At 47.9% G+C, this 21,332-nt stretch overlaps 9 protein-coding genes across 9 annotated transcripts; 7 read left to right on the forward strand and 2 right to left on the reverse strand.

The window, feature by feature from the left end:
- Positions 1-2,855: 2,855 nt before the first annotated feature.
- N7481_001544 (ferric reductase family protein) lies at positions 2,856-4,652 on the forward strand (the record flags this gene model as incomplete). The annotated part of the gene is made up of 5 exons (XM_057260763.1): positions 2,856-3,344; positions 3,391-4,126; positions 4,179-4,246; positions 4,306-4,495; positions 4,552-4,652. 5 exons carry the CDS (start codon positions 2,856-2,858, stop codon positions 4,650-4,652), a joined length of 1,584 nt encoding a protein of 527 aa, XP_057128595.1.
- Positions 4,653-5,103: 451 nt separating this feature from the next.
- Positions 5,104-6,293, reverse strand: N7481_001545 (uncharacterized protein; the record flags this gene model as incomplete). Its single annotated transcript, XM_057260764.1, is given in 4 exon segments — positions 5,104-5,223; positions 5,284-5,498; positions 5,555-5,745; positions 5,761-6,293. 4 exon segments carry the CDS (start codon positions 6,291-6,293, stop codon positions 5,104-5,106), a joined length of 1,059 nt encoding a protein of 352 aa, XP_057128596.1.
- Positions 6,294-6,561: 268 nt separating this feature from the next.
- Positions 6,562-9,555, forward strand: N7481_001546 (DUF3723 domain-containing protein; the record flags this gene model as incomplete). Its single annotated transcript, XM_057260765.1, has 4 exons — positions 6,562-6,979; positions 7,032-7,330; positions 7,391-8,141; positions 8,192-9,555. The coding sequence occupies 4 exons, from the start codon at positions 6,562-6,564 to the stop codon at positions 9,553-9,555; spliced, it is 2,832 nt and encodes a 943-aa protein (XP_057128597.1).
- A 341-nt stretch (positions 9,556-9,896) lies between these two features.
- On the forward strand, positions 9,897-10,355 carry N7481_001547 (uncharacterized protein; the record flags this gene model as incomplete). Its single annotated transcript, XM_057260766.1, has 2 exons — positions 9,897-10,133; positions 10,215-10,355. The coding sequence occupies 2 exons, from the start codon at positions 9,897-9,899 to the stop codon at positions 10,353-10,355; spliced, it is 378 nt and encodes a 125-aa protein (XP_057128598.1).
- Positions 10,356-13,662: 3,307 nt separating this feature from the next.
- Positions 13,663-15,513, forward strand: N7481_001548 (uncharacterized protein; the record flags this gene model as incomplete). Its single annotated transcript, XM_057260767.1, has 6 exons — positions 13,663-13,863; positions 13,933-13,980; positions 14,098-14,227; positions 14,265-14,402; positions 14,469-14,815; positions 14,884-15,513. 6 exons carry the CDS (start codon positions 13,663-13,665, stop codon positions 15,511-15,513), a joined length of 1,494 nt encoding a protein of 497 aa, XP_057128599.1.
- A 571-nt stretch (positions 15,514-16,084) lies between these two features.
- On the forward strand, positions 16,085-16,680 carry N7481_001549 (kinase-like protein; the record flags this gene model as incomplete). Its single annotated transcript, XM_057260768.1, has 2 exons — positions 16,085-16,314; positions 16,341-16,680. Coding segments are annotated over 2 exons (570 nt in total), but the record flags the coding sequence as incomplete, so codon positions are not given.
- Positions 16,681-16,717: 37 nt separating this feature from the next.
- N7481_001550 (uncharacterized protein) lies at positions 16,718-17,111 on the forward strand (the record flags this gene model as incomplete). Its single annotated transcript, XM_057260769.1, has 2 exons — positions 16,718-16,870; positions 16,920-17,111. 2 exons carry the CDS (start codon positions 16,718-16,720, stop codon positions 17,109-17,111), a joined length of 345 nt encoding a protein of 114 aa, XP_057128601.1.
- Positions 17,112-17,296: 185 nt separating this feature from the next.
- On the reverse strand, positions 17,297-18,056 carry N7481_001551 (serine protease; the record flags this gene model as incomplete). Its single annotated transcript, XM_057260770.1, has 2 exons — positions 17,297-17,569; positions 17,634-18,056. The coding sequence occupies 2 exons, from the start codon at positions 18,054-18,056 to the stop codon at positions 17,297-17,299; spliced, it is 696 nt and encodes a 231-aa protein (XP_057128602.1).
- A 1,752-nt stretch (positions 18,057-19,808) lies between these two features.
- Positions 19,809-20,141, forward strand: N7481_001552 (cold-shock protein; the record flags this gene model as incomplete). Its single annotated transcript, XM_057260771.1, has 2 exons — positions 19,809-19,982; positions 20,043-20,141. The coding sequence occupies 2 exons, from the start codon at positions 19,809-19,811 to the stop codon at positions 20,139-20,141; spliced, it is 273 nt and encodes a 90-aa protein (XP_057128603.1).
- Positions 20,142-21,332: the final 1,191 nt, after the last annotated feature.

The raw sequence follows: 21,332 nt of genomic DNA on the forward strand, positions 1-21,332 counted from the left end.
AAGACGTATACGATGACCAATAGTTATTCCGGTGGCGATGCCTATCAGCCTCAGATAGATGATCCATGGGACGAAGACTCGCTATATGCCCCCACTCCCGGTTATCTTGGTCGCACACCCTCTCTCCTGTCCTCTCCTAGCCCTACCCGGAATCGTACTACAGATCGACGACAGTCAAGTAAGCTAAATTTCCTTCCCTTTGCTGATTGGGAGAAAGGCGATGAATACGATGAGTATCCTCCTCATTATATTTGCTACACAATCGCCTGGAAACTGGTACTTAACCGCAAAACGGTGGGTAAAGTGACCGAAGATGACTTGATTGTAGCCCCCAGTGCGCACTGGGATAGAACGTTGAAGGCAAGTGTTGAGGACAAATACAAATATAAAAGAAGCGAAGCCAACGCGTTCGCTCTGAAGGCACAGCTATTACTATGTTGACTGGTCGACAAAATTCGTCTATGCGTCATCTGATCGGGCCGAGACTTGGCCATTTTCTGGGTAGGTCACCATTACGACAGAAAAGATAGCTCTGCTGACTCCGTGCAGAATCATCGGATGGTAAGGGATTAGTTAGAGAACTTCGGACTCAAAACAGGATAGTGCACAGGTAAATAAACTAAACTTATACGTTATTATAATGTCTCTTAGTGTAACTCCGTACCCGCTGTGGATCCCAGCCTAACTACCGGTTCGTGATGCGGGGTATTAGTCATCAACAAGGTTATTTTGATTGGCTCGTTTGGATTGCATTTCGCGTGTACGCTTCATGTCACAATTCAACTCCTACTTGTCCCTTCCTACTGTGTTCCTAGCTCCCTGGCTTTCGTTTCAGGGCCGATGCGTGCGACGCGCGCGTCTTCCAGTTCAAAACAAGCATGATTTGCAGCCTAGCCGAATCTAGCCTAGGCGGTTTCAGCATTGCCTTGGCGGTGGGGCGTGGGATCATTTCTCTGTGTAAAACATGGAAGCCAATTTCGAATATTGCTGTACTTACAAAGAGATATATATAGTAGTTGTATCCTGCATATTTCATTTTGAGTTGGATCCCAGATCCTGGTACAGGAGTGACACAAGGTAGCTGCTGTGCGAGGTAGTATCAAGGCACCCGTTAGGTATATAAGTAGTCATATCTGCCCCTGGACAGAAAAGGGGCATCGCACTTGTACCTCAGTTCAGAGTTCCAACTTTTTGCGAGGGGTCAGGGTTAATGAAATCATCCATCCATCCATCCATCCATTCTGTATCCTGATGATCAAAAGTTACGGTCAACGAACGGTAGAACGTTGGGGAAATTGAGGCTTCAACATAACACTCATCATTGGAAAGAATTCATTGGAATGAATCGATTCACAGGACCTAAAGATTCAGTTCATTCTTAGTTGACCCATATACTATAGTAGCTAGAAAGACGACTTACAGAGCTGGTACAACCAAGGGAAAAGCGAAATGAAACAAATTGAGCTAGATGTGCTTCCTCAATCTAATAACTCTGGTATGTACATGGCAATGGGATTTTCAGTCTTTATTGACATTTTTTCAACGATGGCTATACCTATTTAGAAGCGTGTTTTTGCTTGGTGTGGTCTTGGATTTTCAAGAAAAGCTATTCAGAATTAGTAGGAATATTTCTATTGTGCATAGTAGACTTACGGTAGCACCTGGAACAGCAATCAGCGGCGAGGGCCGTGGATGAGACATATCTGTCGGGGGTCATTTCGCAGGCTAACTTTGCGGGTGTATGCCAATCGAGAGTCCGATGGGATATTATGGTAGTAGATATGACTGCACGTTGAATACTTATACCCTGGCTGAGGAGCAATGCCGTGATTCGGCATGCCTCCGATCCTATTCCCAGGATCTAAGTCGCGCTTCCTCGAGTCACGAGCCCGTTCCTAGAGCTGTGAAGAATCAAAAAGACGTATTTTCAAGATGAATGATGTGGAAGAAGCAGGGAAAATATAACTTTCTATTTATGTGCTATCATGATATTGTCCCCATCAGTATTGAGCAATGAGTGGCCCTCTTACGAAGTTAGACTGGGTGAAAACTACACTTTTGTATATGCCGAGACTAGAAATGCAGAAGCAGACTGCACTTATTCGGCCTATAGACATGCAACACATGTTCAAGTGTCAACCTAGCCAGTGAGAGGTATTGAATACGGTTATGAAGCAAAGGGTGTGGATTCCGCCACTCAACTCGCACGTTCAAGAATGCCAAGCCGAACCCCAGCCTCCGCTTGAGCACACACAATGCGGACTCTCTTCGAACGTCCGTTGAACTTACTGCACTCACCCTTCCAATTCACCGCTCTATTTATACTGCTTGTTATGGGCCTCCGTATTTAAGTGAATGTTTCCATGCAGCACCCTTTCAATGCTAGCTATGCATGTACTTGTCATTGTGGGAGATACAGTCGTGCGCTCAGAATCGCTGAGAATAGCCAAGAGGCTCACAATATATCGAACAGAAGGAAAGAAAATCCTCATTTCTATGGCATTTCCATTTCATTATCGGCTCTTGAAGATCCTAATTGGTTGATTCAGAGTTCGAAGGGATATATTTGTGAGTTTTGAATAGCCTTCATTATCTGACGCACTCTCTTCCTAGCACTCTCAACGGCAGCTCATTAATTTTGATGTCTGCAGTAGCTGGAAAATTGTGACACTGAAACACGTAGTCGAGGCTCTCTGAAGTGTTCTGCTTCATGTTCCTGATGCTTTCTTTTTGCTGCAAGGTATCGCTGATAGGGACATGACGATGCCGTGGCTAATGCCTTTCATTTAAAAAGGTCCACTCTCCCCTCATATGCCGATCTTCCAGGTCCATCGTGATTGAAGACCCCGCTGAGGATGAATGTGTCATCCATTTATGCGATCGCCGTTGGAGGTTGCTTTTTAGCTCTCTTCTTAATCCAGACCCGAACCACTATGATTGGCTGGATCGAGTCCTGCTCTGTTCTGATCTCTCGGCACCTCACACTTCCTGCTCTCATCCACAGGCATCGTATTTGGGGCCCCTGGTCCCGGATGAATGTTTTCATATACTCTGCCTACACTCTGGTCAATATCACTCTGGTTTTCTTCCATACACACTCCGTCGCCCAAGCTGGCCGCCGAGCTGGAGAGCTGGCTCTTATCAACCTTTTTTTTCCCCTCTCGGCCACTCACCTCGGTTACCTTGCTGACCTTCTGGGTATCACCTGGCGTACTTGCTGCAAGATTCATCAGGTAACAGGTTGGATGTCTGTCGCTCTGCTGTGTTTTCACGTGGTTGCAGAATGCCAGAGCCGGGGATTCAGTTTTCCTCTTGGGGCATTACGTAACATATCTACCCTAATTGTAAGTTTCCTTCTCGCTGTCATGAATTCAGGGCTAACGCTGATAGGGATCAATCTCTTTAGCCGCTCTTGCCCTCCTTTCTCTCCCCTGGCTTCGCCGACGGTGTTATGAAGTATTTCTCCGAAGCCACCAAGCCCTGACAGCTCTCTTTGTGTATGGCACGTGGCAACATCTCCCAGATCAGAGTCGCTTGCCAAGATTGTACCTTTACGTGCCGCTGGTAATTCTGGCCCTGACTACTGTGCTGGAGATTCTCAACTTCTGTTACACGAACGGGCTATTTTCGGGCCACGGCGCTCCTCGGGCCTTTGTATCTTTCACTCCAGAAGGATCTCTTACACATCCTAAGCTCAGAAAAGCGGCCCAGATTCGTATCGTTCTGCCCCGATCTATCAAGATCGATGCGGGCCAGTATATCAACCTGTGGATGCCGTCAGTTGGATTTTGGTCGTGGCTTCAAACGCACCCTTTCATAGTCACATCGTGGTCGCGCGGAAGACATGACACGATTGAGTTGTTTGTGCAGCCACGCAGTGGCATGACATCAGACCTGCTCAGTCTTGCCGCTAGCGCTCCTGGCTGTCCTGTAGCATTCCTGGCCATGTTCACAGGACCACACGGTACCAGTGAGATTGTTGACGGGTATGAAACTGTGCTACTGGTTGCGAGTGGTTTCGGGATCGCCGCAACAATTCCGTATCTGAAGAAGATGATACATGGTTATAATACCTGTACACTTCATGTCCGTCGGGTGCATTTGGTATGGCAGATAGAATCAATTGGTGAGAAGACCCTTCCGTTTCCAGTCAGCCAGCAGCAGCACTAACAAATTAGAAATGGTCAGCGCAGCCGAGGACCTGCTCAACCCCCTCCTGGAGGACGATATTATAGATAAAGGCTATGTAAGTCACCGGCTTCAAATTGGAAACTTTCTTTAATATTGACGGAAAACCGTATACAGATTCTCAGCATTTCAATCTACGTCGAAAGAGGGCTTGCTCATGATAAGACGCCAATAGGAAAACATGAAAGAGCCTGCTTTTACCAAGGTGTACCCGATTATGACAACATAGTCTCGCTCGAGGCATCGGGGGACCAAATCGAGAGGCTACCGAACATTCGCGATGAGCAAGGCCGGACCTTGGTGATGGGTGAGTGACCCCACTGCAGCCTGTCTCTATTCTATCGTATACTAATTTATCTCTAGTTTCAGCGGCAGGCAGGTATAGAGACCAGATCCGAAAAACCGTCAAGGGCTTTTTGCATCATGGTGTGAGGCTTTCGGAGCTGGAATACCAGCCGGAGTAATTCAATGATAGGGAGTTCTCATGGAGCAAACGCAATGAGTAGTCCCGAGCATATGATGCTAGTTGGAGTTGCCTTCTGCGCACTTAAAGTAGTAAAAATGTGATGTTTGGGCAATTGAAATGCGATTACGACAGACAAACTTGCCGATTTGATCCCTGAATCTCCCTGGTCAACCAATTCAAATGAGCTACTTGGTCATTATGAATGACCGGGGCCAAGCATTACACTGAAAAACAGCGGCTAGACCTTGATTGTTGACGCAATTAACACAACTCTTTTCTATCAAAATCAAAACGCGTATTATCTAATAGTAGACAGAACAAAAGCTTGAACGGTGAGGAACAGAAAGATCGTCGATTACCGTACCATGCATTGAATTTTTTCATCGGTCATATTACTGCTGCTGTGGCTGACAAAGTAGGAGTGCCCGTATGGAAATTTGACTTCCGCTTTAATCGTTCTTCATGGGCCCTGGCGTGTACGAGTAGAATGTACGGGCGGAGATCAAGGCGAACCATGCAAGTCCGATGAGATTCCCTGGGCGGCATGGAATTTCCGTCAACAGTCGTTGCTAGATATTATTAGTACCGTTTGGAAGCACCGTTATGGAAAAAATCCGAGGGAAACAAACTTCTTTCAGCTCCTGAAAAGTGCTTGCCGAGGTCGTTGCGCAGAGAAATTCGATCGCAGCCGGGCAGCTTCTCCAGCGGTCGAGATTATCAATTCCTACTGCCCCATCTTCCTTGACATATTTCTGCATCAATTCCATCATGATTCTCGAGACTGGTGCCAAGTCACTGGCTTGAATTGTGCCCTGTTGCCGGATAACACAGCAATCGATCCGTGCTGCCGTGCCTGGTTAGATAGGGTTGTCTTTGGAGGTATCATTGAAATTAACACACCGATTTTAACATGCCCATTGAGATTCACGAGGACGCTAGAGCAATCCAGAGATGTGTGGTAGAAACTGTTGGCCATGAGATATGACAGCCCGTCAACGAACTGTACGGAATCAGCCATTTGGCCATCTGGCAGATAGGTGAGGGGAATGAGGAATGAACCTGAGACATTATGGCTGCCAGCTCCTGCTCGTCTGGGAAGGCTTTACAAGCGACGATATGATCCAGAACGAGAGGGTCGAAATCCCCCCAGTGTGTACAGAAGCTCGGGAGTGCGGAAACACTCCCGAATCGAGGCCAGGTTCTCATGGCGCATAGAGCGGAGAATCCGCAGTATCTTGTCAGCGTCCTCAATCGGATACTGGCGCACCGCCCAGACACCGCGGTCTCCAGAAGATCGAACGCATACCGCGACGGGGCCAGCTAGGTCACAATCGTAGTACTTTCTCAAAATACCCCAAGGAGATTCGTCTCGGACTGTCAGGCCCGAACCGATAATGCTCTGCCACTGCATAGTCTCCTGGCGAGGCGAGCTTTGAGGCACCAATCGAGTTTTCTTGCCGGCGTGCTCTGAGGTTGAGGAGGTAGCGGACCTCTTTTCAGCTGCGGGTCCCAGATGGAGAGGTGGGCCGGGCTTGAGGTCAGTTGCCGGTGATACTTCTGTTCGGGTTTGCGGCTGGGGGAGTAATGCAACCTGAGCGGCCTGGATTCTTGTCACTCTCTTTTCGCCGAGTTTTCGCATAATGCAAGGATTTTGGCCAAAGAGTCGAAAGCAGGAAGAGGAGCGTGAAACGCAAAAGAAAATCTGATCAGTTTAAATGTGTATTTCGTACGTGTGGAACACTAGGGTGTTGGATCACATCTTCACCGGCAAAGGCAACGTAGTGTCAACGTTGAACCACCTCAGTAATGGAAGCCATAAGTATAGATATATATCCAAGGCCACACTCAGCTCAGCCCAGACTCAGCGCAGCCAAGTCATTCTGAACCACAACTCCATATTTATCCCCATGGCTCGACACGTCTTTACCGAACAAGAAGTGCGGCTCGCAGCAGAACGACGAATCAAATACATTGGTGCAGCTAAAGTCAGCATCTGCCAGATTCAATTCGAACCTCCCTTACCACGGGAACTGGACCCTAAGAACTTGGACCGGCTACGAAATATCTTCCGGAAGAATCGTTGTCGCCGCCTAGATGTCCAAAACCATGTTCCAGCGACCGTGTCCCGACATAATCTCGCAGACGCATTGCAGAAGGCGAATGTTCCACAGGAAGCCTTGCTGACAACCGAAGGCCGGCAAATTCCTCGACTGGAATTTATGGCGGGGCAACTTCGGGGTCTCCATGGCCGTCATCGTGTACAAGCGGGTGTTGAGGTACTTCCTCCGGCGGATCGCTGGTGGACGGTTGATCTCTACACAGACGGTACGTGATATACCCGGGCGCTCCCATAGATTGATACTGACTGTTCCAAAAGACATCGACCGAGAATTGAGAGCGGCGTTGGTGGATGAATATTCCAATCAGAAGAAGCCGACCGATGGGGAAGTCTATCGCAAGATCAGACAGTATGAGGGCGAGGGCAATGAAGCTTTTCGCGAGCGATGGTTCGTGAGACTATCGCCCAACAATCAAGAGCGCTTGGATCAACTTGACAATAAGAAGAATCGTCGTCTCCGACATGCATTTGACCGACTGCTAACGATTCCTGGACTTTGGCCTAGCGGAATGAGAATCAGCCTGCTTCATCGATTGATCGCTTCGGGCTGCATTGAGGTGAGTTTCAGCTCAGGTTACTGCTTTTTTTCTAGCTAATGAGGACTCTTCGTCTCTCAGGAGATAGCAACCTATTTGGACCACATTTTGGACTTCTGGTCCTCTCTGGTCGGATCACATCGCCGTCTGATGAAGAAAATCGATCAGGATACGGTTCACGCCCTGCAGTTACTGGCACCGGGTAAATCACGCACTGATGAAAAGACGGCGTGCGGGCTGGTTCTCAGTGGCCATGTGTTTGCCGAGTTCAGTGCTGATGAGCGAAACGCGATATGGGCCAAGATGAAAGACTTTGATGGTCTCATCCCGTCCCTATACACTTTCTTTGAGGATTTCAAGTACCTGGAGAGTTGTGCTCACTGTCTGAAGCGGCTCTTGGGTCCATCACCCCGATCTGTGAGGGAAGCCATGAGTTCGATCTTTGATCCAGACTCGGAGTCTGGGGAAAATCACCGAGAGAAAGGGAAGTGTATCATTCAGACCTCGGAGTCTACCTTCCGACGCCTTCATGCGTCCGAGACAGAATGCTTCGAGACAGGATACCAGCAATTATGGCTGTATGCTATGCGACATTATCCACTGATGCCGCCGGACCCCAAGAACTCTGATGATCTGTTGGCCAAACCGACTTGCGCTAAGCCGGACCCGCGCGCGATCTTCGACATGGCCCATCTAGCTCACCGGCTCGGCTTTAGGTCCCCAGAAATTGATGGGCTGCTGAACAGTTCTCCGGATCACCAGATTGCACGATCGGCCCTTCTCCAGGCCCGAAAGCCAAGCCGGTTTAGATACGATGACCAACACTTTGATAGTCTGGTGCGACGAATTGTAGATTGTTTTACTGAGGCTGTGCCTAATCAGCCCGGTCCCCGCAAGATCTTTTGGCAGACAGCACCGTCAAGGCGCACGCTCGCTCTGGGGTTCCGCAGACCCGCACCCATATTCAAGATGCCCCTTTGTTATTCTTAGATCGACTGCATGCTGATGTTGATGCCGCCGATACAATCACTAGCTTTTTTGTCCGGCGTTGTCTCTTTTTCGCCTTTTGGGGGAAGTCGCCAACGGTTGATCCCATCAATAACAGAAGATGCGGCAATTTGAATACAGACCAAGGGTTTGAAGAGGGGATGGAATCGCCGTTGTTTGTTGAAAAGGAACATGCACCGGGCTTTGATACGTCTGCACGGCACAAGGGCGCATCAGGCAGGTCATCTGTTACCGGAAGAAGCAACGCTTCAACACGTCTGGTACTCTCCAGTGTGATCGACCATTCAGAAAATAGACCCGAGCCTATGGACTTAGATCCTCTCGAGCCAGCTCAAGATGAGGAAATCTTTGATCAGAGAAGTCCATCGGGTGGAGATCACTCTACTCCCCGATGGTCACTGAGCGATTCAGTGCTGGAAATGGTCCCTTCTCGCTGCTCGCCCGGGGCTGATCCAGAGCTTGGAGATTCTAAGAGTGAATGCACCCAGATCTCTCTGGAAACAGTCTCACTCGAATGGGACCAGGGCGAGCGAGCAACAGGAGAGGAACCCAGTCCAGACACTGGATCTGCCCTCGGAATTGCTGATCCTGCAGCACAGCGACGATGTTCCTCGGAAACGGTAATGTTGTCTGAAGAAAACCGACTCTCTAGGTCTGAAGAATTGAAACCTTTTCTCGATGGCCTGAGAAGGGCCCAAGTGGAGCAAGAGGAGGTGGAAAAAAGAATGGAGAACGACCGGCTCAATGAAGAGCTCAATCTGCTCTATCATAATCCAACCAGAAACTTGCTTCAATCAGGTCCTACTCAGAGTTTGTCACCGCCAACCTCTGCTGATCAGCAAGCGGAAGCAACGAACAGAGATGCCGAGCACGTCCGAACAAGAAATGACGACCTCAATTGCCAAGCGTTTACACAAACACTTATCGAAATCAAGTTCTGGTCACTGGAACGAGGTCAGTGGAGCCAATCAGACTGTCTCCTCGTAGACCCGTCCGACCCCTCACCCATGGAGCGGCTCGCACGAAAGTACTCCTGCAAAGGATTTACACTCTACGATGTGAACCTCAAGAGCCTTCGTCCGGCCCATTGCTACCGCGCAGCAACAGCGGACGATACTAATGCGATATTCTTGATTTCCGCACATGAGGAGAAAGCCATTGTGACCGCAGAAGGATTAGGGAAGGAGGAAAAGCTGATTTCAATGGCCGCTCGCGTTGTGGGACGTGCAGGAGAGTGATGAACCAATTTGCCTAGTGGTGCGCGGTACAACCAAGATCTTCATGTGAATCATTGGTTCCTAAGAATTTCTTCTTGGGGAGCTGATGAAGACAAAAGTATCTCTTTGAGAGGGCGCTGCTTTTAAGACGAGTCTCCCAGAAGGTCACTGCTCTTGTGAAGCGCTGCCAATTGAGAGAACCTTGAATGGGCATGAAAATCTACTTGTAACTTCGCAGTGCGGACACGTTCGAGCTTTGATCTTATCTACTGGGGTGATGGCACTGATTTAGCAGTGGCCGTCACGCCGAATTCGAGCCGATATCCTCTCGTGATGATCTCTCGTGATACGAGAATATCTTCATGCGCGAGACATTCAACAGCGGGCCGGAAACGAGTTTCCAAATCTTGATAGCTGTCTGTAAGATCTTGCAATATCCGGTCATCTTCCAAGTCCCGTCTCCGAGATATCTCCTTCAGCAATGGCTCTCCAAGGCTGGCGAAGTGCTCTATAGCATCGTTCCCGAGACGAGTACTAGCGATATCGTCCAGTCTCAAGTGCATGCGATTGCTGCCGTGTCGAATGCATTCACAGAAGCAGTTGCCGCACGAATCAATGTCAACTGCACATAGACAGTTCAACCCCATCATAAGGCATGAGGTCGTAACGTAACGTTGCAGGAGAATATTTTCAGAGTCGGCGAGGGATTCGAGATGGCTCTTGTGTTTCTCGAGGTCATGGATAGCGCGGGCAACGCAGGTCAAGCATCGTTTCTTGGTATCTTCACTGGGGCTGAATGGGACACTTGGGATAATGGTTAGGATCAGTTTTCCGTATTGAATGTATTGGCATACCAGCATATGAAAAACGACAAAAGTTCGAAGGGCGTGAAACAGAGACAGTAGGACTGGAATCAGTTGGCATAAGCGGTATCCACTGACTGAGATCTGTCAAGGCCCAGAAAGTCTGGATCGGGCCCTATGGAATGGAGAAACCCTTGGCAGAGTTTGAGGCAGACCAAGTAAAAGGGAGTCAGTAGCGACGCATCTTCACACCAGGAAAGAAGCAGCGTATCATGCAACGCATGGATCCCATCCTCAAGGGAGGCAGCATCGAGAGGCACGTCAGGGCCGAAACATCTCGCGGTCTCCAAAATTTGAATTGTCGCGTCGAAGAGTTGGTCTCGATAAGCAGGCTTTATCGAAGTTTCCATCTCTGAAACAGTGGGTTCAGCTGGGGTTACATACTTATCAGGTATGGACACTAGGTGGTAAGTGCGCAATGATCTCTCAAGAGATACAGTGTAGATCGTAATTTTCTGAATGATTGTGGTTGGCCGCTGTTCACCGCCTTAAAAGTCAGACAGACGCGGGGCACAAGATTGTAGCCCGAGTGCTTGTTTGCTTGGCACTATTCGATGTTTCTGATCGTAAAGCGGTGGCTTACTGTAAATGAAGATATCCACGGCGAGGCAATTAAGATTTCTTGTCTTTCCACCATGTTCTGCTTGCGGCCCCTCCATTTGTGATAGAAATGAATAAGTTGATACGCTCAGAAATAAATTTATAAGAAGCAGCGTTATTTGTAGGAGTTAAGGAACACAGTGTTTGGTGCAAAAAAACACTTTGACAATAATACAATAGACAGGAATTGAGGCTAGCGCAAGCAGGAAAACAAAACAGTCTAACAAACGATATCAAAAGGAGGCTAGTCGATGAGTCTGCATACCAATTTATCCATACAACGTTGAGTATCGTCGAATATTCATCATCGAAATGAGCAATTATCATCGTTGAGGACAAGTTGAGTGAGGCCGCAGAATTCCTTTCCGCGCCACAACTTAAAGAACTGACCAGTATGTATTTTGACAAGTGAACACCCACGTTGATGAAAGTTGACGAATCGCTGGCTTTTCGGCTTGTGGTAGCTGCGTCACGAATGTTGAAACGATGCTGAAACGATATCGACAATCTTGGAAAATGACTCCAGAATAGTTTGCCATCGAGAGAAATTCCGCAGTGCCACCCAAAGCAGCATATAATCAATCGTTAAACGGTTCAACAGGCCACGATATGAGGGCCAACTCGGTCGGACCCTCGATCACAGCTGCGCGAGCGACAACGCGCCTGCAGCACTATAAATATGTCCCCCAGACCCCAGCACAACGGTCTCGTCGTAAAAATGTCGCAGTCAGCCCAGCCTAAGACATGAGTAGTTCCTCTTCCCTCTTGACCGTCTTTTGTACTGGTGCGATTGAACATATCGAGTCTGGCGTATGCCTTGTTCCAGGACGAGATGGCACCCAGTGGCACGGCTCTGCTTCGGACTATGGCCTGCACCTTGGGCCTTCTTTCTGTGGTACGGAGCCTGGTCTCTCATACTTGTGACTGTACCGACGCTCATAACACCGCCTCTAGCTTGTCTATGCTCGATAGAGAAGTACGTTCATGGCAGGTATGTGCATCAACCCTGGCACTCGACACCATGCTGACCGGAATATTCGTTGAGAACCAGCCCTGTTACTAGTGTTCCCACGAATAGAGTCGACGTCTCTACCTTGCCTGGATTTAGCAGTCTTACTCGGGTTGTGAGAATAGTGAGTGAAGCAGAATCTCCAAGTAATCTCTACTGACCATTTATGATAGATCACGCCGAAAGGGGCCCCGGACGTTGATTGAATGCTGGCATGATAAACCCAATGCTATCCGAGAGCTGATTGGTATGATCTTATCAGTGGGGCTTCGTGGCTCGTCATCCCGGGCTGACGATACGCTAGGTTTGTAGGCAATGCTTCCAGCACAAGCTTCGCGCGGTTGGTCAATGTTCCCGATCCTTTCCATCGACGCCAGCAGAATCACACGCCATGGAGTCCATCCGGGCGCATTGCCATTACTATTGCCTATATTCATGGCTATGAGGTTGGATATTGAATTTCGGTTGAGAGTTCGTCCATTTTCACCCAGAACGAATCGCTAATGTTTCTTTTTCTCTGTCGGCTCAATGTCAGTAATGCGCCTGACGCGACCGAGCTTGGAACGACAGGTTGCCATGCACCCGCCTCTCGTGCTGGACAAGCCCGATTGTGCCAGCTGTTGGCTCTTCGTACAGTTGCGCTCCCATCTCCAAAGACATCTGTTGGGAACGTTGCTGCTTCGCTCGACGTATTCAATAGGCCTCAATCGAGGAGGGCTCGGCCCTCCGGCTGGCCAAAACGTAGTATTGCCTAAGACGTGTTTACCTCCCCCTGGCCTCGCCTTTTCAAACCAATGTTAAGAATTATCATACGAACAGCCACCCATCATTCTCACGGTTCCCGATCCTTTGCCGTCCCTGCGTGCGATCAAAAGCCTCTTTGGTCTCGACCTGATCCGCTTCTGTGCTGGGCTGGCTGATATGCCCTCTGCTTCCTGTTTCACTCCGAAGACTTGTGTATCGAACTGAAAGTAGTATTTAGGTAAGTGGATGGAAAGCCGAACCTGTTGGATATCGGACTGAATCGAATACCAGCGAACGTAAGCCGGGCTACATAGAGGATTGATTCCAGTGTACAGACAGACAATGTGAGTCTTCGAGAGTCTTTGAATTTGCCTTTAACCCACCAATTAATAGCTAGCAGGGTACGGAAATAGATTATTCTTCGCAGGCATGGAGAATAATTGGAAAGATAAAAGGCTCTTTACCTGCTGAAAAATGTTGGCGCATAACGCTGCGCTCCAGGTGCCAGGTCAACGCATATCTTTTGTGGTAATGTGTTTCAGAGGAGCCCAAAGAATACAGAGTTGGGCTCACAATGGATGCAACCATACGGGGTGAATCAGTGAACGCCTGAATGAGTGAATGAGCGAGTGCAAACGCACAAAGTCCAGCCGGCGCAAGGCAGCAATGGTTTATCAGGTGATGTGGGCGGTGAAGCCGTCTGCCCGCGAAACTCGGCAGTGATTTGTTTTCCCCAACCCTTCAATCGTCTCACCTTGACTCTTTCACTCTTCTCTGCATTCCGCCTTTTGCTTTTCTTTCTGCCTTTTCTCTTCTCGATTTCACCATCGCCATAATAGCCATCCCTTGTATGAGAGGACTCTTCATTATTCTTGATTTTTTGGGGGCATATGCCTTCCCACCATTTACGTCATGCTGCTGAGGGATTCTGATATAGATTCCCTAAACAACCAACTTGCAACTCTCTCCCATGAGAACACGTCTCACCATGATAAGTTGCAGCTCGTCTTGGAGCAATTCCGCAATGTCCTCGAAGACTACAGCTCTCTGAAAAGCGACTACGAAGAAGTCAAGGAAGGTCGCGAAAAGTACAAGAAGCAGGCCCGCGGTCAGGTATGATACTATTGTTCATGGACGCCTAACACGGTTGAGTCTTGAAGTCGGGAGCTAATGTATTTCCAGGAGCGCAATCCTTTCGTTTTGGTTCTCGTGGACGGTGATGGCTACCTGGTACGTGATAATGTCATTATTTGCTCTTTCCCCCTCTTGCGCGGGTTTTTTTCTCTCTTTTTTTCTTTTTGTGGAAGGCTTGCCTTTTCCCCTGCTCATTCTTCTAACAATTTGCAGTTCAAGGAACATTTTATTAAAGCTAGCAGCGATGGCGGCATCAACGCCGCTCGGGAATTGAGCGATTCCGTTAGAGAACTGATGTTCTCCACTATGGGTGCTGAGGCCGACCGGTGCCGTATTATGTATGGTCCGTGTCTACGCTAATATCCTGGACCTGTCCAAAGTCTTGGCACGAAGCGGGATGGTCGGACACGAAGCTCGATCTCTGTCGCCATTTTCGTCGGCTTTCAACCGTGCCCAGGATCTTTTCGACTTTGTTGATGCTGCAGAGAAGAAGGAAGGAAGCGATTTTAAAATCAGAGGTACCGTGGACTGACAAAAGTACCTCTCCATCGATTGATGTATTTTATTAACTTAATCCTACCCAGAGATTTTCCGCTTGTATGCCGATATGAATCAATGCCGACATATATATTTTGCAGGTTGCCATGACACTGGATATGCCTCTCTTCTGACCCCTTATAAGGATAAAAGTGATCGTATCACCCTCCTCAAGGCAGCTGGATTCCATCGGGAATTTGAAGAATTAGGTCTTCCCATTAAGGAAATGCCCTCTGTGTTCATGTCTACTTCTCTTCCTACTAGCGGTAAACCGGTCTCTGCGGTCAATACCAAGCTGGCCAATTCTCCTATAAACGGCACCAACAGTTCAAACGGATTTAATGGCACTAATGGGGCGGGGCCCACGAAGCCACTTTGCAAACACTTCCAAAAGGTAATATCCCCCACTCTTCTTTGTAGATATTGATCTAGAGTGCCAGCTCAGAATTGACACATCGACAGGGAATCTGCAAATTTGGAAGTGGCTGCATCAAACAGCACGTCATGCCCAATCAGAATCTCTCTCGGCCCGGAGATGAATCACCCAAACAGCTTTGGTCAACACCACACGTCGTGGGTCGATCCCAAGAGCTTTTCTTTACCCACTTGCCGCCTACGAATTTTAAATCTATGGAATATATCCCCGTTAATAAAGACGGCGATCGTCTAGATACCTACTGCCCTCAGCCTACCTCGGAAGCCCTCGATCAATACCACCGTCGGGCGAAGATCGCCCAGGTTTGTAACAGTTATCATTTGTCAGGCGAATGTGGGGACATGAACTGTCAATATGACCACAGCGATGTCTCCGAAACCGTCGTTGACGTCCTCCGCTACATCGTCCAGCAACACCCCTGTACAAAGGGAGGCATCTGTCGTTCAATCAAGTGTTTCTTGGGGCACCTATGCCAGAAGCCTAACTGCAAGGCTGTGAAAAGTCGGCAGTGTCGCTTTAACCACAAAGGACATAGATTGGACCTGGAAGTCGCCTGCTGGGTATATCCCATTGAAACCATAGATGGAGACCGATACTCGTCCAGTGGCGAATCTATCGCAAGTCAAACTTGCCCGAGCACCATCTATTTCGGCTAGGGTGCTCGGGTGTAACTCAACATCATGTAATTGACTAATGTTAAACTATGCATGCAGGGTTGGCTAACGGTCGATCCAACTTGTGAGGTGAAGCCGCCACGGAAAAAGGTGATTTACAGAATCGGAACTCGGTGACCAGCAGCAAGTGTGCTCTTTGCTCAATATCTTGATCAAGATAGAAAAAAGAAAAAGGGTTGGGTTTCCTGCGGATATTGCCGTCGCAGGAAATGCCGAAAGCAAAACGAAGTTGGTAAAACCACATTCGGGTAACCAGATATCCAATCCTCTTAATTCCCAAAACATTTTACCTTCGCTGCCCCCTCCTCCGAGTGTCACGGCACAGTAGGCTTCAAGAAGGCAGCAGCATCACTTAAGGACTGGGGCCCCAACCCTCAAATATGGACGAGCTGCTTCCTTACCTATCTAGCCATCATTGGATATCTCTTCAGTGGCAAACACCCAAAGGCAGTCCCCAACCTACTCATGAGGCAGATCCTGGGTTTTGCTCAGACCTATCAGTGGTCAGAAGCAGTACTTCCATTGGCCCTCAATTTCCACCAATACCTACTAGATAAAGGAGAGCTATCGACGGGCAAAGACGAGCTTGCTCATCGCAAATCGGGAGAGTTGTGACTCGAAGTACGTCAGACCGTTGCTGGACTCCTTTGACATCAGCGGACCTGAAGACAAACCTCGGTGTCTCGTGCATCCTCCGCTGTGGGAGAGGGTGTTGGACTTTCTATTCCGCAACCCGGTACAGAGACTGACTGCCTACACCAATCTTGGCAGTGACACTTCATCGTCTATTTCTTGCATGAGACTATCAGCATACAGAATGCAAGATCACCCATACTGGTGCAGCTTTCTCTTCCCGGTTTTATGCTCAATCATTTGCTCATCAATATATTAAATGTCAAAGCAGATAACGTTATGTTCGGCATTGCTGATGATTCCACTTTCGGTGATTTCGAAAACAATGAGCTCCAAAATGCCTGTCCTAGGAAGGAGTTAAGTGGAAGGACAGTCTATACCTCCCGTGAGCTCAGAATGCCTAAAAACCTAGGCGCGCCTATCCTCTGCGATTTTGGTTTAGCTGTGATGTGTGGCGAAGAGCACTCGGAAGACATTCAGCCGGATATCTATCGAGCACGAGTAGTCATCTTGTAAGCCTCACGGTCATATAACGTTGGTATATGGAACGTGAATGCGTGTTAAGAAAGCCGATACTTATGATACAAAACGTGTCTGGGCTTACGCCGTCAGACTTGGAACTTTTTCGAAGGGAGGTCGCTGGTTACTGGCCAGGACCCAGAGTTTCAATGCCCCGGGGAATCCGACCCAAAGATTCTTTTCAAAGGTAAATCATCTATATATCCTTTTCCTGTCGATAGAAAGGTCGATTATAGACTATTTCTGCTATTCTAGGTGACTTGTGCGCCGTGGGATTAGTGGGAGAACACATCTCGCTCGAGCAAAGAGAGACTGGTCTCGAGGGAGAAGGAACGGAAATGGTTCTCCGCCTAGTGCGAAAAATGCTACAATGGGAACCGGAAAAGCCAAACTCTGCTATTCAACTCGAGCAGGACAACTGGGTGTAAGCAAAACTACATAAATAGCCGTCCTTCTTCCCAAAGCAGTCGTTGCATTGACGAATAATACATAAAACATTGTACTCCCAGCCAATTCAGACTCATCCGATAAGTATTCTAACCTAGTACAGACGTCCGTTAGCCTGGCCGACCATAGCACTTTATGCTCATCACCTACTTTCCCAGTATATCATTCAAATGGTATTTTGAGCGATCCAGTCAGATGCGCCCACCGGGTCATTATTGACGTCCGGGCGACCATCGGACTGCGGCGCACAGTAGTTGTAGTAGCCGATAATACCCACTAGCTCACCAGAGTCGTTTACAACTGGCCCTCCTTGGTCATGGGAACAGGAGCCCTGGCTCTTCTCCGGCGCTGCATCACAGTTCATATTCGAAGTCACGGTATTGACGTCCGACCATATCTGATCGCACTCGGAAAATGACATGAAAGTTGTCTGGAGCTGCTGCAACGCGCGGGGGGTTCTCATTCGACAATTTGCCAGTCATTCCCCAGCCATAGAGGCTTACGGGTTCCCCTGTAACCGGAGCTTGCTCGGAAATCGCTACGAATTCAATATTTGTAATTGGGTACGTCAAATGGAGAACTGCGTAGTCGTGGTCATGGGTGTTGGTGTTATAGTTGGGATGCTTGATAATTTTTGTCACTTGTTGCAACTGACCGCCAGCAGCGTGCTCGAGACTGCCGATTCGTGCCTTCAGCGAAGTTGCCGAAAATCCATCGACACATCCAGCTGTAGTAAGAACCGATTTGGGACCGATCAAGGAACCAGCACAATGGTAGGAGTCACCAAACCAGCCACTCGAGATAATGGCGACTGCAAATGGCGCACTAGCCGCAGAAGCATCATTTCCTCCCACAATTGCACTCGCTGAGTGTAAAATGAATGAAATGAGACACAAACAATTTGTGAGTGTTTTCGCAGGCTTCATGGTTGCAAGCTTCTGGCTAAATGTGCAATCTGGAAAAATGGGTGTGAGGACAAGGCGATCGTGAAACTGGGAGGAATGGAAATTCCAAGCCCCTTATCATGCGAAAAATAATCGAAGGATATTATTATGCTTACTTGATAATCGCGTAAAAAGCAAAATCAAGACAATGATCGCTGCGCATTGATCGACATGAGTGGCTGCATTTGTGTTCGGTCCTGAACCTAAAGTCCCACTGCCATATTTCCGTGAGCAATAATGTGGCACTTGGATATGCATATATAGTAATGATCTACGATACTCAGCTGATCGGCAGGATTATCGATCTGCTAGTGTTCCTCTCTTCCCCACTCAAGGCTGATTGGCTTCGGAAAATTTCGGTATCACACCACATTCCTTAGCTGCAAGGTCTTGAATCTCGCAAAGTCTCGCAGATCTTCCTTAGGATACGTCAGGCTTTAGAGGATCGGACAACAGGTGAGTCCACCTCCTACGAATTCCTCACATTAAAACAAAAAACAACGCCGGGTGTTGTGATATGAGGCTGGTGCAGATCAGGAACGAAGCCGCACCATCGGAATTAGTTCCCGAGAGATCTATACGAAGTATCAAATTGATGTCCAATCATTTTGATCTTTGATCTTCTCAATGTATATATAGACTCACGTATCCCCTCTGAAATAATAACAATCAACCTTCGGTTGAATTACATCACAAGGACCCCAGGCCCTAATAGCCAAGTGTCCAGATTAGACCTCCGTTGCTTGTTCGAAAGCCCGCCGTGACCGTAGTCAGCTGACGCACGTCCAAAATGGCCATGGCTCGAGTTGTATGTATGTAATGTCGGAAAGCTGCGGTGAGGCCTTAGGCACCAGTTTTAGAGCAGATGTCTGGAGCCAAATCCTTCTGGCTGTGGACATAGGTCTATAGCTCTCGGTAGAGCTTAGCTTAAAGTCTTCCAGCTGGCGTCCAAGGCAGCTTTGCAGCCACTGATGCTTGAGGTCTCTGGATTTATTTCGGCATATATTGTCGAATTAAAGGAGTGGTTACATACCACTAATACCCTTTTGGGATAAAATGTTCATCGTCCAACCAATTCCCCTAGTATTTCCTTGGTATTCGTATGGTATTCGGGATAGACTCGGAGTTATGGTGTCGTAACACACCACATCGGCATGAAACAGACTCTCGAGGGGCGATCAACCGCTCTCATTAACCTTCAATCAATCATCTGATTCTATTGGATATCTTCAGTGCTAGCTAGTACATCAATTCCTCATCCTGCCATTAGGCTTTACATCTGTTGGTATCACCAGCTAGGTACATATTTGACTTACTAAAGGAGTGTTTCAATATTTAACTAAGTCTCCGTGGAAAAGCATCTGCTTTAAATAGGGCGTAGTCTCAAATTAGCGTCGATCTCTGGAGCTCGGATATCTCGCTGCATGGTTGACATCATAGAAAAAACGAGTTGCCCGAACATTCCTGTCGGATGATGTGAATATCCCTTGCTTCCAAGGCTTTTAGAGCTGCCGAATCGTTCATAGCGGTGTGCTGATCATAACCAGTGCCGATTGTGCGTTCATGCGTCTTGCAAAAACCGATCGTGTCTCAGCTGAGAGTGGGCATAAATATTTTGCGATGCATTTGAATGGAGATTTTGCAACCTTTTGCTTTCATCCTCACACACACTCTCTTTCTCTCTCTTTACCAAACAAATTGTGCGTCACATTTTTGGGTCCATTTTCTATCAAAATGAAACTCCTTTCCACACTCGGCTGCGTTGCCATTTGTCTGCAGTCGACATTGGCTTTGGTAGCAGAAGAGGCATGCGGAACCGTTAAGTGGTACAATACCGAAAAAGGATATGGCTTCATCAAACCGGATAACGATGGGAATGAAGTTTTTGTCCATCAAACAGGATTGAAGGTACAACGCGGGCACTAAAGAGGAATTATATTTTCTACATACTAAGAATCGTTACACCAGGGGAGTGTTAGAGAAGGCCAACACGTCTGCTACCAACTTCTGAATGGCCGTAAGGGTCTATCTGCAACGAACGTTCACCTAGCACCTAAGGAGGAATAGGGGAATCGGCAGCAATAGGCTAACCAATGTCTTAACTCTTTGCTTCACGTGACATAAGTACATTGAACCTTGGTCATCAAAACCTAGGCCACACGGAAGTTGGAAATTCCGACAATATTACATTAGCTATGTGAGTCAGCCAGCCACTACCAATAGCTGCAGCAAGCCCAGCACTCACCCTGCTTATTACTAACATATATCATCCCCAGTATGCTCTGTCGAGACGTGCTACGTGTCTAAATTTCTGTGACTGTGAGACCCTTTTTGTCTTAGTATAGGTTTTCCCTATTAAGTTAGGTTTCCCCGTACTATTATGCAAATGCAGAGACTTATAAAAAAATTTCCATTGTTACCTTTTCTAGTAAGGGGACAAAAGAGCAAGCCAGTAATGCTTTCAATTCATGATTAGTAGTAGTGTGGAATGAGTTCGCATTCCCGGGCATAGCGTTACCTATGCATTTTCGATCGACGGTCGGCAGTCATCTCACGGATAAAGATTCTACGCCTGCATAAACCCATTCCGAACACGGCTGAGCTTTGATTTAGCAAGGCATACCCACAGAGATCTGCAGATCATTCCGGTCTTGATAGAGCTAGGTCCCGATGATGAGTATGATTGGGCGACCAGCTATGATCAGCGATCCATTTACATGTGATTGCCAGTTCCAACCAAGCACACTAGCCCTGATTATTGAGAAATGTAATGCCCAAAAAAATCCAGAAAACCGATAGTGGTAAATATTCCAGTACAATTGAATTTCATTATAGTATTTTCTCCAACAATACACTGAGGGCCAGGAGCTATCCTGTATAGCCTCGGCCAGTACGTGGCACGCAGTAGTCGACAAGACGCGAGACCGCAATGAGGCCTCAAAACCTAGACTCTGGGAACGATAAAATTTCATTCCCACTCCATGATCCAAAGTGGCCAGCTCAGTGCTAAGCCACTGATATATGATCGTGAAGATCTTATCGTACCAAGGCGATAGGATTCCAGGGGTACATATAATAGATTACAGGTTCATTATACCAATATGTTGTAACGCCTCAGCAAGATCTAGCACCCGTATTCTGCCAATCCCAAACCCATCAATGAGATATCTAGATGTACAAATAGAGAGAGCGGTGCGACCTCTAGGAAGGTGGTGATGCAAAGGGTGTAAGTTTAGACGAGGTGAGACTGCATGTATT

The sequence above is a fragment of the Penicillium waksmanii genome (assembly GCF_028829765.1).
Source record: "Penicillium waksmanii strain IBT 27052 chromosome Unknown utg000001l:1.0-4852451.0:1.0-4856178.0, whole genome shotgun sequence".
In the NCBI taxonomy this organism is placed as follows: Eukaryota; Fungi; Ascomycota; class Eurotiomycetes; order Eurotiales; family Aspergillaceae; genus Penicillium; species Penicillium waksmanii.